This window comes from Pelophylax lessonae (genome assembly GCF_965119305.1).
Source record: "Pelophylax lessonae genome assembly, chromosome: 7".
Lineage (NCBI taxonomy): Eukaryota > Metazoa > Chordata > Amphibia > Anura > Ranidae > Pelophylax > Pelophylax lessonae.
The window spans coordinates 192,957,452-192,973,217 of record NC_138774.1 but is presented as its reverse complement, the minus strand read 5'-3'; the positions used below and the strand labels follow the sequence as shown (position 1 = coordinate 192,973,217).

The window sequence follows — 15,766 nt, the reverse complement described above, 5'->3', positions numbered from 1 at the left end:
TCATCCAGTATAAAAAATGTAGACAATTCCTATAAAGTCAGCGCTGCAAACTGCCGGCTCTTCACATTCGGCAGATCTCCCCTGTGGGGCCCTTGCAAGAGAACTTCTATTTTTTATTAGTTATTTGGTGCATTCAATGTGTGTGAAAGTTCTATCTAAAGATCCTTGTTGCACTAAACTTGTGCATATTAGACAGAAAAAAGTTTGACAATCACTGCCATAGGGTCTACAGGGCCAGTCATTGAATGGAAATGCTAGAACTTGTACTTTCTTCAATTGGGATCCCAGTTCTTTTTGTAATGGGTAGTAGGATTGTCTCAGCAACTCTGCGAGTCAGCAGTAAGTGACACCGCTCCCGCCCTGATAAAACCACAAAGAACTGCCAGGTGAGGTCAATGCCCTGTCTACCCAATTACCAGACTTTCCAGTTGCATAAGAAAACCCTGACAACAGGTGTAGTGACTGTGTTAGGTATCTGGTAGTGACATTGCAAATGTTAGAAATCTAGTGAAGTTCAGGGCTGGCTCCAGTAGTAATCAAAGTGGTCCCTCTCTCCATTTGCCGCAATACAGTAAGCATTAATATTGTAGCCATCAATTTTGCATCAATCCTATTACTTTAAAAGTTTTTTTCATTGTGTTTAGAAATGTTTTCTTTTAATTTGCTTTACTTCGATTTAAACTTAAAATCAACCACGTTACAACCCACTGGAAACTTTAAAAAAATTTACAAACATTTGGAATAATTTAATAATGAATATTGTATATTATTATGTAATACTCTGTTTAGCCATCAGGTGTATCTACAGTCTTTCCAAGGCTAGCGGTTTAAAGAACAACCAAAGGCTCTTGTAGGACTGTCTTAAAGCAGAACTAAACCCTGCTATCCTTTACCGCCAAGAAAGCTTCCATCTTAGCCTCTGTTTGGCTGTGACAATTATGATTCATGGTATAAACAACAAAGGCTTATGCACCATCCACATAGGTTAGCCTCTACCCCCTAGATAAATGTGAAGATACACTTGTGTAGCATAGGCAGTTCATAAAAATCCCATAGGAAGGGTGTTGTACTTCAGTAGGCAGCTCCACCTGACAAAGAAACCAATCTCTGCAGTTACAAAAAGGAACACAAGATGGCACCAGCTAAGTGCAGCATCAATGGATTTATTGCGATTAAAAAGCCAAATGCAAATTCACATTTGCAGCCATGCCACATTGGATGGAAGCCGTCCACCGGAAGAGCAAACAGCGTTTTGTCAGTGAGGAAACCAAGTCCAATCTTCCAGCAAGTAAAGAGAGACACTGTGAAACACAAAGCAGGGTGAAACGTGTTTTGGAGCTCCTAGTGGCTCCTTTCTCAAACCATTCAATGGTTTCACAGTGGCGCTCCTCATTTCCTGGAACATTGGACTTGGTTTGCTCACCGACAACACGCTGTTTGCAGTCACAAGCAGCTCTTCCGGTGGACGGCTTCCATCCAATGTGGCATGGCTGTAGATAAGCTCTTTTGATTTTATATTTTTGTGAGTTTGCATTTGGCTTTTTAATCGTTGACAAACCCATTGATGCTACACTTATAGCTGGTGCCCCCCTTGTGTTCCTTTTCATCATTCATGGTATGCCTTGAATATACCTATTTTGGAGGACAGTTAAATGGATGGGTATAGTTCCCTTTTAGCAAGTACCAAATCCAGTTACTATGTGATGTACAAACCCCATAAAGTAAACAAAAAACTTCCTTTACCTTTCCCAAGTAAGTAAGCCAAGTCCTCCATCATTTGTGTCTAACCCTCCCCCTCCTTGACACTACAGCTAAAGGTTCATGTACACGATAAGAAAAATCGGAAGTAAAATTTCATCTGTATAGGGAGGCATGTTGGACAGCAGGAGGAAACCTGAAGAATCAGTGCACAGGCTTTGATACAGTCCTGTTGATTGGCAGAGGGAAAGATTCCTTGGTGCATGTTGGGATACTGTATAAAAGCCAGGAACACATGCAGAGTCCCGGAGGGAGGGGGCAGCTGCCTCCTCCTCTGTAGAGGTGCCATGCGTCCTCAAGGTGTCATCCTGAGGGCCTAAAGAGTAGCAGTGAGGAGCTGAACCCAGAGGTCCAGAGAAGCTGACAGAGGGTAGACACTGGAGGATCTGTCTCTGCAGTACAGCAACTCGTGTCAATGGGCCTGACCTGAGGGGGGGGGGGCTACCCCTGCTCCTAGGATAGTCCATGGACGAGTGTCAGCAGGAAGAGGATGCTAGTGAGAGTGTCCTGAAGATAAATTATCATTCACCAAGTCATCTTGTCAGGGAGCAAAGAGAGCAAGAGGCTTAACCTCATTTACACTTGTGGCAGTGTGCTTGAGAATTTGGAACAGACAGTCTGTTAATTCAAAGTTCGGAAGATGGAAGTCTTCAACCCATGTGAATAGTTCAATTGGAGTATCCCACTATTCCCTTCTCCTATCCCAATTACCAATAAACAACAAAAAACCAACACCCCTAGACTGTTCATTCATGTGACGAAAAAAATGTTTATTAATTGTTCAGTCTCCCTGGCCACCTAGACCACCCTAAGCTGAATCATCAGCTATCCTCCCCACCTAGACCACCCTAAGCTGAATCATCAGCTATCCTCCCCACCTAGACCACCCTAAGCTGAATCATCAGCTATCCTCCCCACCTAGACCACCCTAAGCTGAATCATCAGCTATTCTCCCCACCTAGACCACCCTAAGCTGAATCATCAGCTATCCTCCCCACCTAGACCACCCTAAGCTGAATCATCAGCTATCCTCCCCACCTAGACCACCCTAAGCTGAATCATCAGCTATCCTCCCCACCTAGACCACCCTAAGCTGAATCATCAGCTATCCTCCCCCTATTACTTACCTCTTTGGCGGTGGTCGCATTGTCCATGTACTGTATGGCTGCTGCACAGGTCAGTCAACAGGCAGAATAAATACTGAATGGTGCTGCTGGTTAGAAGGTGGTCAGACAAATTATAGCCAGGTACAAGAGATATTCCTGGAATTTTAGTTCCCAAGCAGGTGAACGTTCGGATTGCTTCCTACAACTATTGTAAAGTCTTGCCTACCCTTCTGTGACATTGCTGTTTGCTGTGAAATTACCCAATTTTGGGACATTTTTACTCAAATTAAAATTCTGTTCTATATTTCAGGACCATTTCAAAACAGAAAGGCTCTTGAACACCACGGAATTTCCAGAGAAGTTCGGCGTGCCGCTGCTGTGCCAACACATGTCAAAGTATATTGCATGGACTTACTAATATCTTTGGCTTTGGACTGTTACAAACACATGTATGTCTGAGTTTCCCATTGGAAGGATCCATGCTGCCAAGGAATGTCTGTTTGTAGGTACCAAAGAAAACCAAAACTCCAAGCCGTCCCGCTTTGGAAAACGTGTAACTTTTTACTCATCAGTGTTAACATTCATTAGAATATATAGATAATGAAAAATGAGGCGGTGTCATATTTAAGTAAGGGTCTGGACAAAAAATAGATAGGTACCTGTCCCCCCCCTGTGACTGTAGATGACACTATTTGCCCCATCATGTGTGTTTTTATTTTGGTGATTTTTACAGATTAAAAAAAAAAATACATTAAAAAAACTTAACCAAAACACAAAAGTATTTTAGTTTTTCACAGAGAATACCTGCTGCTCTTTGCTTGACAACAAGAATGTATTTTTTGATATACCCACTCCATCTTTTAACCTTTAGTGATCTTACCTTTATAATGTCCATACAAATCTTGCATTCCATTTCCATCCTTCCGTAGCATTCTTTGGTGTTAGAACAGTGTTGACTGTGGATATCAGAACAGAAGGAAATAAGGCCAAAAAGTCTAAATTGGTCAAGAAAAATTACACATTTAGGGGGGGGGGGGTGCCACATGTTGGGGGTATTAGCAGATATCAAGCAGAAAGAGGAAGAAAAAAAATCAGTCTTCCCCGCATTTAGATGGCTGGGTGCTAATTGGCTATTTAATGGAATAACAAGGCGTTGTGTCCTACCTTGCTGTGTCTGGTCTTTGAGGAATACCATCAATGCTAGAACTATGCAAGCACCATGAGGCAGAAGATAATGCCATCCAACATTAGCAGGCATCGATTTGGGGCCAAGTGTTCCAGTCAGGACAGGGACTGGGTGTGCAGGACCCTGGCATTTCATTCAAATCCTGGGACAGTCCCATGGGATCTGGGACAGCTGGGCTGAGCGGCAGCCTTAGCCTCCATCCAAACTTGTAGGACTACAAAGTAACTGGACTTTGGATGGGTATGACCTGGATGTGTCTTTGGCTTCGACCAAAAATAATGGACAACTGTTACATGTAAAACATTCAGGTACGACTTTCATGCAACTTTCAAGGGCAAACACTGAAGTCTATGGCCCTCAAGTTGCATGAAAGTCAGACCAAAATAGAGCATGGACTACTTTGAAGACACTACAACTTTAAGTCGCACAAATATGAATAGTTATCATTTGAAAACATGGAGTACAAGTACAAGGAGTGAGAGTATGCTCTAATCTTTTCTATGAATAGTGTAGGACCCACTGAAAATGGGATACTTTGACGTAGTAGTGGGCTTAAGCACAATATGGCCACATGGTGTAACTAAATCCCCATATTTACTTAATAAGAGCAGGTTTTTTTTAAGTAGCCTTGCAAGATTTGAAAGCAACCATTTTTTTGGGTATGTGTGCGCTATTATATGTTTCAGCATGGAGTACACTTGACAAAGTCGCATGACACGCCATACAAGTGTGAATTGACGCTTTAGGCAAATCTTTGCAGTGCCCAAGTATGGAGACAGAACTGTCAGATGGGGCAGAGAGATTCCTCAGCCTTACTGCAACCTCCAACTAGAGAAACTTGGAGTTTACATGGGGCCCCCTGCAGCCGCCAGGAGTGTATGTGAATCTGAGAAGCTGACTGTTGGCTGTCAGATGGAAGCCGCCATACCGCTTCCACACACCCCAGTAACTGTGCCCCCCAGACACCCCACTATGTTTTCAGGGCTCCATGTGCCCATTAGCAGACCCGGGACCAGCATGGTAGGTGCTGATGGGTGCTGACCCAGAAGTTCCATGTAAAACATCACTTCCATCTCCTGGTGGCACTGTCTAATGGAGTGCAATCTGCACTGCACTAAATTATTTGGAAGGCAAAGGAGAAATCAGGGATATTTTAGACCCCTGATGTCTCAATAAAGAGAACCTGATACCAAAAATGCATCATATGTGATGAAAAAAAAAAAAAGGTTTATTGTTAAAAAAAAAAAAAAACAAACAAAAAAAAAAACTATTTTATTCTCTAGGGTGTCTGCTTTTGGAAAATATATATTATTTTCAGGGTTTTATGTAACCTTCAAGCCTAAAACAATTTTTTAAATGTGTGCAAAAATGGCTCTGGCTGCAAAAGAATTAAAGGAAATCTTTCCAGAGAGAAACTTGGAAGCTCTTGGTAGGTTCTTGGCCATGATACTGACCCTTCTGGTCTCATTACTTTGAATCGCTAACCCAGAACAAATATGTAGAGGACTTCTGACTTTCCTAATCTGCATGACTATTCCAGGTAAAGCCATGAGTTTATTTTATATAGGTCAGCATAACAGCCAAGCAAAATTTCCAAAAGCAGATCAGCAACGGTAGCCTCCAGGTTTCCCTTAATCACACTTGATTAGCGTAATCAAACTTAAAGGGTAACTCCACTTTCGTGGGGGGAAAAAAATCTGCAAAGAAAAAACAATAAAGCGTATACAATTGCAACACAAATCATATTGTAATTGAATGTTATTAAAAATTACCTTTCCTTTTCAATCTGCAGCTGTTGTAATTTTCTGAAAATGCAATACAATATGGCTACCTGGTGTTGTTCTGTACACAGAATATATACTGACCGCACCCCAGAAACATTTCCTGCTTGTGTGATTGGCTCACCTATTTTCCCAGAAGTCTACCTAAGATACAAGTCAGATTTCTGGCATCCCCTGCAACAAAAATGTAATTTATGGTGAGATACTCCCAATAGGAACACGTCTAAAGGGATGCAGGCCCAGCAGCTTTCCTCATTAGAGCCCTGCAGCTGCCACAGCTGACAGATAATTATGAAACCACTCCCATTTGACCCACTCTGCACAGAGGCACAGAGGATCAAACAAGGATTTCTTCAGAATAACAAAAGGTAGGAATCTGCAACAAAGTTTGTTAAAATCCCTGCAATGTACATAGATTACCCAAAGGGGAATATTTTTGTTTCTCAACAAAAGTGGAGTTACGCTTTAACTGGCAGAATATTTCTTCTAAACTAATTTTGTGCAGTTCATATTTTAACCACTGGGTGTCAGAGTGGCACAACATAAAAGGGTTCCTTAAAGCTGTTGTAAACTGCTGGTTCGTTTTTATTTTATTTTTTAGGACCTGCAAGGTAAAAGGCATATTGTGCTAGTATGGATCACATACTAACTCATTATGTGAAACCTACATGAAAACGAAGCCCTCCAGCGATGCGATGTAGTCGCTGGAGGCAGCATCCATTTTCTCCTGGTCTTCCTTCTGGGTCCACGGACTCCGGCTGTGTGACAGACCAGAGCCACGATGACGTCACTCCTGTGCATGCGTGGGAGAGCCCTCATTCACAGAACAGGCATCTGAAGGGACGGCACGGGTGGCCATTCCTTCAGAGCATATGCGCCAATGATGTCATCGGCTGCAAGTAATGTAAATATCTCCTAAACAGGTATACGTTTAGGAGATATTTACAGTACCTATAGGTAAGCCTTATTATAGGCTTGCCTATAGGTACAAATTATTCTTTAGGCTCCGTTCACATTATAGCGTATGGATCACGGGCAGAACCTCCGCGGTTCCGCCCGCGATCTGGAGATTATTGCAAATCGCGGGACGCCTGTGCGTTGCCCGTTGATTTGCAATAGACCCCCAAACGCTGAGCGATGTTGCTGCGATTTCCGCCTGCCGAATCGCGGTAACATCGCGCAAAAAAAATCGCGGGACGCAATACGTTCCAAAGAAGCTCTTGTATTTTTTTGGTCGTAATGCGTCCCGCGATTTTTTTTAGCGTGATGTTACCGCGATTCGGCAGGCGGAAATCGCGGCAACATCGCTCAGCGTTTGGGGGTCTATTGCAAATCAACGGGCAACGCACAAACGTCCCGCGATTTGCAATAATCTCCGGATCGCGGGCGGAACCGCGGCGGTTCTGCCCGTGATCCATACGCTATAATGTGAACGGAGCCTAAGGCTTTACTTCCTCTTTAATCTGTCCATTATTATACACTATATTACCAAAAGTATTGGGACACCTGCCTTTACACGCACATGAACTTTAATGGCATCCCAGTCTTAGTCCGTAGGGTTCAATATGGAGTTGGCCCACCCTTTGCATCTATAACAAGCAGGAGTAGTACCTTTAACATTTGGAGAGGTTGGTAGGGGGACATGTAATCTCGTATTTATCACAATAGGCCTTGCTTACCAAAATGTCAGCAGAGCCATTCCTGTCTATAGCCACTGCCATCTCTCTCTCCCATTCCTCCATACTGCTGCTGAATCCATGAATTGAAGGATGCAATGTTCTCCATGTTGGTCTTGCTTGTGAAATGAATGTTACATGTGGAAAAACAGCTGGAGACGACACAGATACTAAAGTGATGAGATGTCAGTTTTCTGGAATGTGTGTTGGATCTGGACCCTGTACTTCTTTGACATGATATAATCCAGCCTACACTTCTGCTCCTAGGAATGTGCCAATAGTTTATACTTTGTCTATGTGGGGAATGTCTGCCTATAGCAGGTTTGTGTCTGGATCGCTCAGGGGGGAGTCTGGCAGGAAGTAAAATACCAGAGTGAAAAAGCTCAGCTGGAAGCTGCATGCTAAGTCTAGAACAGCAACATGACAGGTTCAGCTTCACTGCCTATGGTCTAGTGCAGTGGTGTCAAACTCCATTTCATCGCGGGCCACATCAGCATTATGGTTGCCCTCAAAGGGCCGGTTATATCTGTAGGATTAGATGTCCAGAGCACCCCATGTCCTGGGGGGGCAAAGAGGAGCTTTTCTACAGCTGCACAGAGGAGTGCAGGATCTGGCAAAGGAGTTCTGTCCTCTCTGCTGTCGACAACAGAGACAAGGTGGGGGCAGAGACAAGGGGGGTGCCGTAGCTGCAGGAGAGGTGCGAGGGCCACATGAAATGGTTTGGGGGGCCTTGTGTTTGACACCTGTGGTCTAGTGTATGCCTCTAGTGATGGACATATTCAATCTACTGTTTATTTAGCTATACTACAGATTTCTTTTAATATTGGACAGAGCAAGAAATGGATTACACCTTTCAGGTTTCTTATTGTAGGCTGCGCTCCTGCTGGGAAGATTCCTCCTTCCTTTCTTCCCAGTAATAAGCATCTTCCTAAATTTTTGTCCCTTATGGAATATCTCTGCAAGTATTGAAGTGGTAATAAACCGCCACTGAAACAACATTTAACTGGGCCCCCCTGCAGGGTTAAGACATAATGTACTAGTATGTATCGCATTCTAGCAGATGGCCGACTTACCTGTAAAGCGGATCCCTCCTGCGCATATCCGGCGCAGCCATCTTCACCCAATCTTCCTTTCGGGTTTACAAGGTTTCACGAGCTCTGGCTGTGTGAATATAGACAGGGCAGTGCTGACACCATTACTGCACATGCGTGTGGGAGCCATTGGCTCTGAAGGGACGGTAGTCCCTTCAGAGCACATGCGCCAGTAACTTTACTGGCAAAATTTGAGTTTTCCTCCCCTTAACTACTTGCCTATTGGACACTTTTACCCCCTTCCTGACCAGGCCAAATTTCAGCTTCAGTGCTGTCACACAACACTGTACCCTAATAAAATGTTTATATTTTTTTGAGACCGATAGAGCTTTATTTTGGTATTCAATCACCACTGGGTTTTTTATTATTTTTTTTTTAGCAAAAAAGTTTTTCTTAGTTTCTATTAGAAAATTCTGTAAATAAGTAATTTTTCTCCTTCACTGATAGGCTCCACTGATAGGTGGCATTGATTGGCACTAAAAGGCAGCACTTCCAGTGCCTTGAAAAAGTATTCATAGCTCTTGAAAATGTCCACATTTTGTCACATTGCAACCAAAAACCTAAAAAGTATTTTATTGGGATTTTATGTGATAGAGCAACACATAGTGGCACATAATTGTGAAGTGGAAGGAAAATGATAAACGGTTTTCAACTTTTTTTACAAATAAATATGTCAAAAGTGTGGCGTGCATTTGTATTCAGCCCCCTTTACTCTGATACCCCTAACTAAAATCTAGTGGAACCAATTGCCTTCAGAAGTCACCTAAATAGTAAATAGAGTCCACCTGTGTGTAATTTAATCTCAATATAAATAAGCTGTTCTTTGATGCCCTCAGAGGTTTGTTAGAGACCTTTAGTGAACAAACAGCATCATGAAGGCCATGGAACACACCAGACAGGTTAAGGTTTAAGTTGTGGACACGTTTCAAGCAGGGTTAGGTTATAAAAAAATATCCTAAGCTTTGAACATCTCACAGAGCACTGTTCAATCTATCATCCAAAAATGGAAAGAGTATGGAACAACTGCAAAGCTACTAATACATGGCCATCCACCTAAACTGACAGGCCAGGCAAGGAGAACAATAATCAGAGAAGCAGCCAAGAGATCCATGGTAACTGGAGGAACTGCAGAGATCCACAGCTCAGGTGGAGAATTTCTCCACAGGACAACCATTAGCCGTGCACTCTACAAATCTGGCGTTCATGGAAGAAAGGCAAAAAGAAAGCCATTTTTTGAAATGAAAGCCATAAGAAGTTCTGTTTGCAGTTTGCGAGAAGCCATGTGGGGGACAAAACAAACATGTGCAAGAAGGTGCTCTGGTCAGATGAGAACAAAATTGAACTTTTTGGCCTAAAAGCAAAAACACTATGTGTGACGAAAAACTAACACTGCACATCATCCTGAACGCACCATCCCCACCGTGAAACATGGTGGCAGCATCATGTTGTGTGGATGCTTTTGTTTTGTTTTTTGGTTTGGATCAAAGCATATTAATGTGCTAGAATGGCCCAGTCAAAGTCCAGACCTAAAACCAATTGAGAATCTATAGCAAAACTTGAAAATTGCTGTTCGCAGACGTTCTCCATCCAATCTTGAGCTATTTTGCAAAGACGAATGGGCAAAAAAGTCAATTTCTAGATGCGCAAAGCTGGTAGAGAAATACCCAAAAAGACTTGCAGCTGTAATTGCAGTGAAAGGTGGTTCTAAAAAGTATTGACTCGGGGGGGCTGAATACAAATGCACGCCACATTTTTTTTTTGTAAAAAATTTTGAAAACCATTTATCATTTTCCTTCCACTTCACAATTATGTGCCACTTTGTGTTGGTCTATCACATAGAATTCAAATAGAATACATTTATGTTTTTTGTTTGCAACATGACAAAATGTGGACTGTAGCACTGTATGGGCATCACTGTTGAGTAGGCACTGATTGGCAACACTGATGGGCACTGTTGGGGCTGCATTAATCATCAGTGCCCTGATTATCTTTGCAGATCTTCCATGTGAGGAAATGCCTCTGATCGGCTCTCCTCTCCTTACACGCTGTCAGTGTGAGGAGAGGAAAGCCGATAACCAGCAGTTCCTTGTTTACATGGGATCAGCTGTTATTGGACGCAGCTGATCACATGGGTAAAGAGCCTTGTCGTCCCAGAACAATAGAACCACCCCACCACCGTCATTTGCCTATGCTGCGAGCGGGAGGTGGTTAAGGCCTTATTCACACAAGATTCAACTTGTAGAAGAGCAGTGTGTACAGCAAAAAAAAAAAAAAAAATCACCAACCAATACATGCTTATTTCCCCAGGTCTTCTCTCTTAAACCACTTGACCTCCAGGCCTTTTCTGGCACTTCGTGTTTACATGTAAAAAATTGGATTTTTGACTTACCTTAAAATCAATTTCTCTAATGTTCATTGACGGACACAGCTCCTGGTATTCATAACCATTGGGTATACTGCCCCCTACAGGAGTAGGACACTAGGCAGAAAATAATTCTGGCTACACCTATGGGCAGTCCCAGGGGTATACTCCCTCCCTCTCTCTGCTATAGCCACTCAGTTTTGTTACAAGCAGTGTGAGGAGAATAAGAACTCCGTAGAGGGGTGGGTGCTGTGTCTGTCAATGAACATCAGAGAAATGGATTTTATGGTAAGTCAAAAATCCCATTTTCACTTTCGTTTGAGGCTGGTATTCATAACGTTTGGGAGGTCCCAAAGCAATGTTAAACACGAGGGGTGGGAACAACCAAAAAATTCCCAAGGCTAAAATTAGCCAACCAGGCAACAGGAGCTCAACCAAACTGGAGCCCACCTGAAAAATAAAAACAATACACCCTCAAAGAGGATCAGGTCCTCCTAAACAGCAGCCTGCAAAACCTTGTGGCCAAAGGAAGCATCCGCAGATGCCAACACACCCACTTTATAAAACTTTGTAAAAGTGTGTACCGACGACCAGGTGGCCGCCTTGAAAACCTGCGTCACTGACACCTAATGATGGAAGGCCCAGGAGGCACTAAGCGACCTAGTAGAGTGCGCCTTGACAGAAAAAGGAGGAACCTGACCCCTGATGGAATAGGCCTGAACCTCCGTCTGTCTGATCCATCTGGAAATGGTCACAGGGGAAGTGGACAAACCTTTTCGAGGACCCTTCGTGAGCAAAAATAGTGAGTGACTTCCTGAAAGATTCCATGGCTGCCAGGTACACCCTAATTGCCCGGACCACATCCAAGGCATGCAAGGCAATTTCCTTTTGATGTTTAGGCCTGGGACACAGGGAAGGCAACACAATGTCTTTATTAAAAATTAAAATCAGAGAACCTATGGAAGAACGATGGACAGGGGCGAAGAACCAACTTATCCCTGTGAATCACCATATAAAGGTGAAATACAGAATAACGCCGCCAGTTCCGACACCCTGCGCGTAGAGTTGATAGCCATTAAAAAGGCCACCTTCTGGAACAGTGTAAGCAGGGGGGATCTCCCGAATATTTTCAAAGAGAGGCTTCTGTAGAGGTAAAAGCACCAAATTGAGATCCCAAGGCGGCAACTGAGCCCACATTGGAGGGACCAAATGTCAGACATCCTGAAGAAAGGTATGCACCAGAGAGTGTGTGGCCAAAGATCGTTGGAAGAAGACCACCAAAGCCAACACCTGGCCATTGATGGTACTCAAGGCCAATTGCTGTTCAATCCCCCGTTGAAGGAAGGTTACGATCCGAGCCACCGAGAAGGAGCGAGAATGAACCCCAAGAGACTCACACCACGCAACGTAAGTCTTCCACGTATGATGGTAGATCTTCCAGCTTTCAACAAGGTAGTAATCACTGGTTCAGATAAACCCCTATCCTTCAGCACCTGGCATTCAACAGTCAAGCCGACAAAGCCAGCAACTGTAAAGCAGGATGGAAGATTGGTCCTTGGGACAGTAGATCCTCTCTAAAGGGAGCTTCCAAGTCCGGGGAGGCCAGCCAGGAGCCACTACCATGACTGGAATCCAAATAAATTTAAATGGGACTGCGAGCAATCTATGGTGGTGTAAATTTTAGGATGCTGCTAGCACTGATCACTCCCTTGTTGCGAGTGTGTTGTGAATGAAATAATATAAATATGTGCTGCGTGAACCTGTGTAGCTTGTATTATTGATAATAATTTAATTTAAACAAATAATGAATTTTTTGTGAAAAATTTGTATCACTGTGTAGAAAAAAAATATATATGTGTATATATCAACAGTTGTGCACTTGCACTGATTAAATCCAATTTAAACACAATTAATAATTCTCTATATGCCATATAACCATACAATGAATATTCAAACACATATAAATCATGCAAAGTGAAATAGTAAATTAGTGTCCAACTCCTTATGCCTGGTATCCAAATTATAAGTGTCCAAACAAAGTATGCTCCTCTGTATGGAGATTAAATCCCAATCACCAGTGCTCAAATATGGTCGTGAGCAAACTTGATTTCACCTCCTAGAAGTTGGAAGGAAAAAACCTTGCCGGGGGGACAAGTGAAACTCGATCTTGTAGACAGACCGAATGACTTAGCGGACCCACTTTTCTTGCATCAGGGAAGTCCACGGATCCGGAAACCAGCGAAAACGTCCTTCCACCCCCGATATGGGTGAGGGCCCACCTTTATGCTGACGGAGCCTTGTCCACGGGTCTACATAGTTACATAGTTAGTAAGGTTGAAAAAAGACATCAGTCCATCCAGTTCAACCTATGATGTGTGTGTGTGTGTTTGCTTTTAACCGTACATTGTATACCCCTGTATGTTGTGGTCTTTAAGGCCCCATGCACACGGGGCGTTCAAAAAAACGTACGTCCAAGCTAGTTATAACGCCGGGAAAAACCGGCGTTAAAAACGCGCGTTAAACAGCGTTTCTCAAATTATGTTAATGAGCGTTAAGCCGCGTTAAGCCGCGTCAGCGCTAAATAGCGTTTTTTTAAAAAATCAGTCCTCCTCCATTTTCCACACCCAAAATAACCACAATGCAATGTGTGGAAGCCATTTTGGTAGGAGAGAGAGAGAGGAGAGAGCATTTTCAGATCAGCTGAGAATGTTTCTTGTATTTTCGGAGTATTTTTTGCATTTCTGAGTCATGGATCCTGTTATGCAGAAGGTTGATGAGGCGATCCTGCTCATCATCTTGAGAAGGATGCGTAGAAGGAGACAGTTGGAGGAGGAGAATGAGAGGAGCATACGGCGAAGGTTCTGGGTGCATCCTGTCATGTTGCAGCGTCTGTCCGTGGGGTACTTTACCACCATGTACACCCAACTCCGCATGTATCCGGACAAGTGGTACAACTTCTCACGTATGTCCGTTCCGCTTTTCGATGACCTGCTGGAGAAGCTCAGGCCAAGGCTATCCAGGATGGACACGAACATGCGAAGCAGTGTGTCACCGGAGGAAAGGCTGCTTGTGACACTTCGGTAAGTGAAATCATTTGTGGGTGTTTTGTATAGGGTTAGTACTTGGGTTAAGAGGGTTAGGTGGTGAGGTCCTAGTTAAAACATTTTCAATGTATTTTTGAAAGATAGATGTAATATGTAATCATTTTTTATTTTTATTTTAGGTTTCTTGCTACTGGCCAAAGCTTTGTCTCCTTACACCACTATTTTCTGCTCGGTGTCTCCACGGTGGCCAAAATTGTTAAGGAGACATGTGCGGCAATATGGGAGCAGTTGAAGGAGGTGGTCATGCCGGAGCCGACTGAAGAGATGTGGGAAGCAGTTGTCGACGAATTTTGGGAGAAAACCCAGTTCCCCAACTGTATCGGTGCCCTTGATGGAAAACACATCAGGGTGAAGAAGCCCCCCCATTCCGGCTCTGCATACTTTAACTACAAGAAATATTTTTCTGTGGTACTCCTGGCATTGTCTGATGCCCATCTTCAATTCCTTGCTGTTGATGTAGGAGCATATGGCAGCCAGGGTGATGCCCGCATCTTTCGAGAATCGGCCTTTGGACGTCGGCTACACGAAGGACGACTCAACATACCAACAAGCAGGCCGCTACCGTGTACTGAGGAACCAAGCTTGCCATTGGTCATGGTGGCCGACGAAGCATTTGGACTGGCAGAAAATCTGATGAGGCCATACAGTGGCTATGGACTGAGTCACACCAAACGTATATTCAATTATCGGCTGAGCCGAGCTCGTCGTGTTGTGGAGTGTGCGTTTGGTGTGTGCTCAGCAAAATGGAGGGTTTTGCTGTCATGTATGCAACTGGATGTTGACAATGCCACCAAGGTTGTCCTGGCCTGCTGTGTTTTGCACAATTTCCTAAGGAGAAGCGACAGGAGCAGCGTTGAACCAGAGCCACGTAACCCCATGCACCGCGTGCAGTTTATGGACTTACGAACAACAGCACGAGTCATGACCATCAGAGATAAGTTTGCGGATTTCTTTGTCTCGCCTGATGGGGAAGTGGCATGGCAGGATAATTTTGTCTAAAATCATTCATCTTGTAAACTTTGTGATATCTTCACATACAGCTTTTATTAAACATGTATGTCAGTTCTTTTGATGTCTATCATTCTTCCATTGTTCTAGTTCAATGTTGCATGTGGCAAGTGTGTGCCAGCCCAATGGCCTGTGCATACACTTGCCACATGCAGAAGAAGGAGGGGGGTTTCCTTCTGCATGTGGCAAGTGTGTGCCAGCCCTGGCCTGTGCATACACTTGCCACATGCAGAAGAAGGAGGGGGGTTTCCTTCTGCATGTGGCAAGTGTGTGCCAGCCCTGGCCTGTGCATACACTTGCCACATGCAGAAGAAGGAGGGGGGTTTCCTTCTGCATGTGGCAAGTGTGTGCCAGCCCTGGCCTGTGCATACACTTGCCACATGCAGAAGAAGGAGGGGGGTTTCCTTCTGCATGTGGCAAGTGTGTGCCAGCCCTGGCCTGTGCATACACTTGCCACATGCAGAAGAAGGAGGGGGGTTTCCTTCTGCATGTGGCAAGTGTGTGCCAGCCCTGGCCTGTGCATACACTTGCCACATGCAGAAGAAGGAGGGGGGTTTCCTTCTGCATGTGGCAAGTGTGTGCCAGCCCAATGGCCTGTGCAGATGTACTTCTATTTCAACATACAACTTTAAAAAAAAATGAGGCAAAATATCATTTCAAAAAAAGGTTTTTATTCAAATAAACACAAAAAAAA

The 15,766-nt window shown here is 43.8% G+C and overlaps 2 protein-coding genes across 2 annotated transcripts in view; both read left to right on the top strand.

The window, feature by feature from the left end:
* SLC35A2 (solute carrier family 35 member A2) overlaps nucleotides 1-3,465 on the top strand; it is a 48,180-nt gene extending 44,715 nt beyond the window's left edge. Inside the window, exon 5 of the mRNA XM_082263636.1 lies at nucleotides 3,175-3,465. Within this exon, the coding sequence (XP_082119762.1) occupies nucleotides 3,175-3,202 (28 nt within the window). The 3' untranslated portion in view covers nucleotides 3,203-3,465. The remainder of the gene's footprint in view (nucleotides 1-3,174) is intronic.
* Nucleotides 3,466-13,708: 10,243 nt separating this feature from the next.
* Nucleotides 13,709-15,063, top strand: LOC309560658 (uncharacterized protein; the record flags this gene model as incomplete). The annotated part of the gene is made up of 2 exons (XM_082264280.1): nucleotides 13,709-14,040; nucleotides 14,184-15,063. 2 exons carry the CDS (start codon nucleotides 13,709-13,711, stop codon nucleotides 15,061-15,063), a joined length of 1,212 nt encoding a protein of 403 aa, XP_082120406.1.
* Between the last annotated feature and the right edge of the window lie 703 nt (nucleotides 15,064-15,766).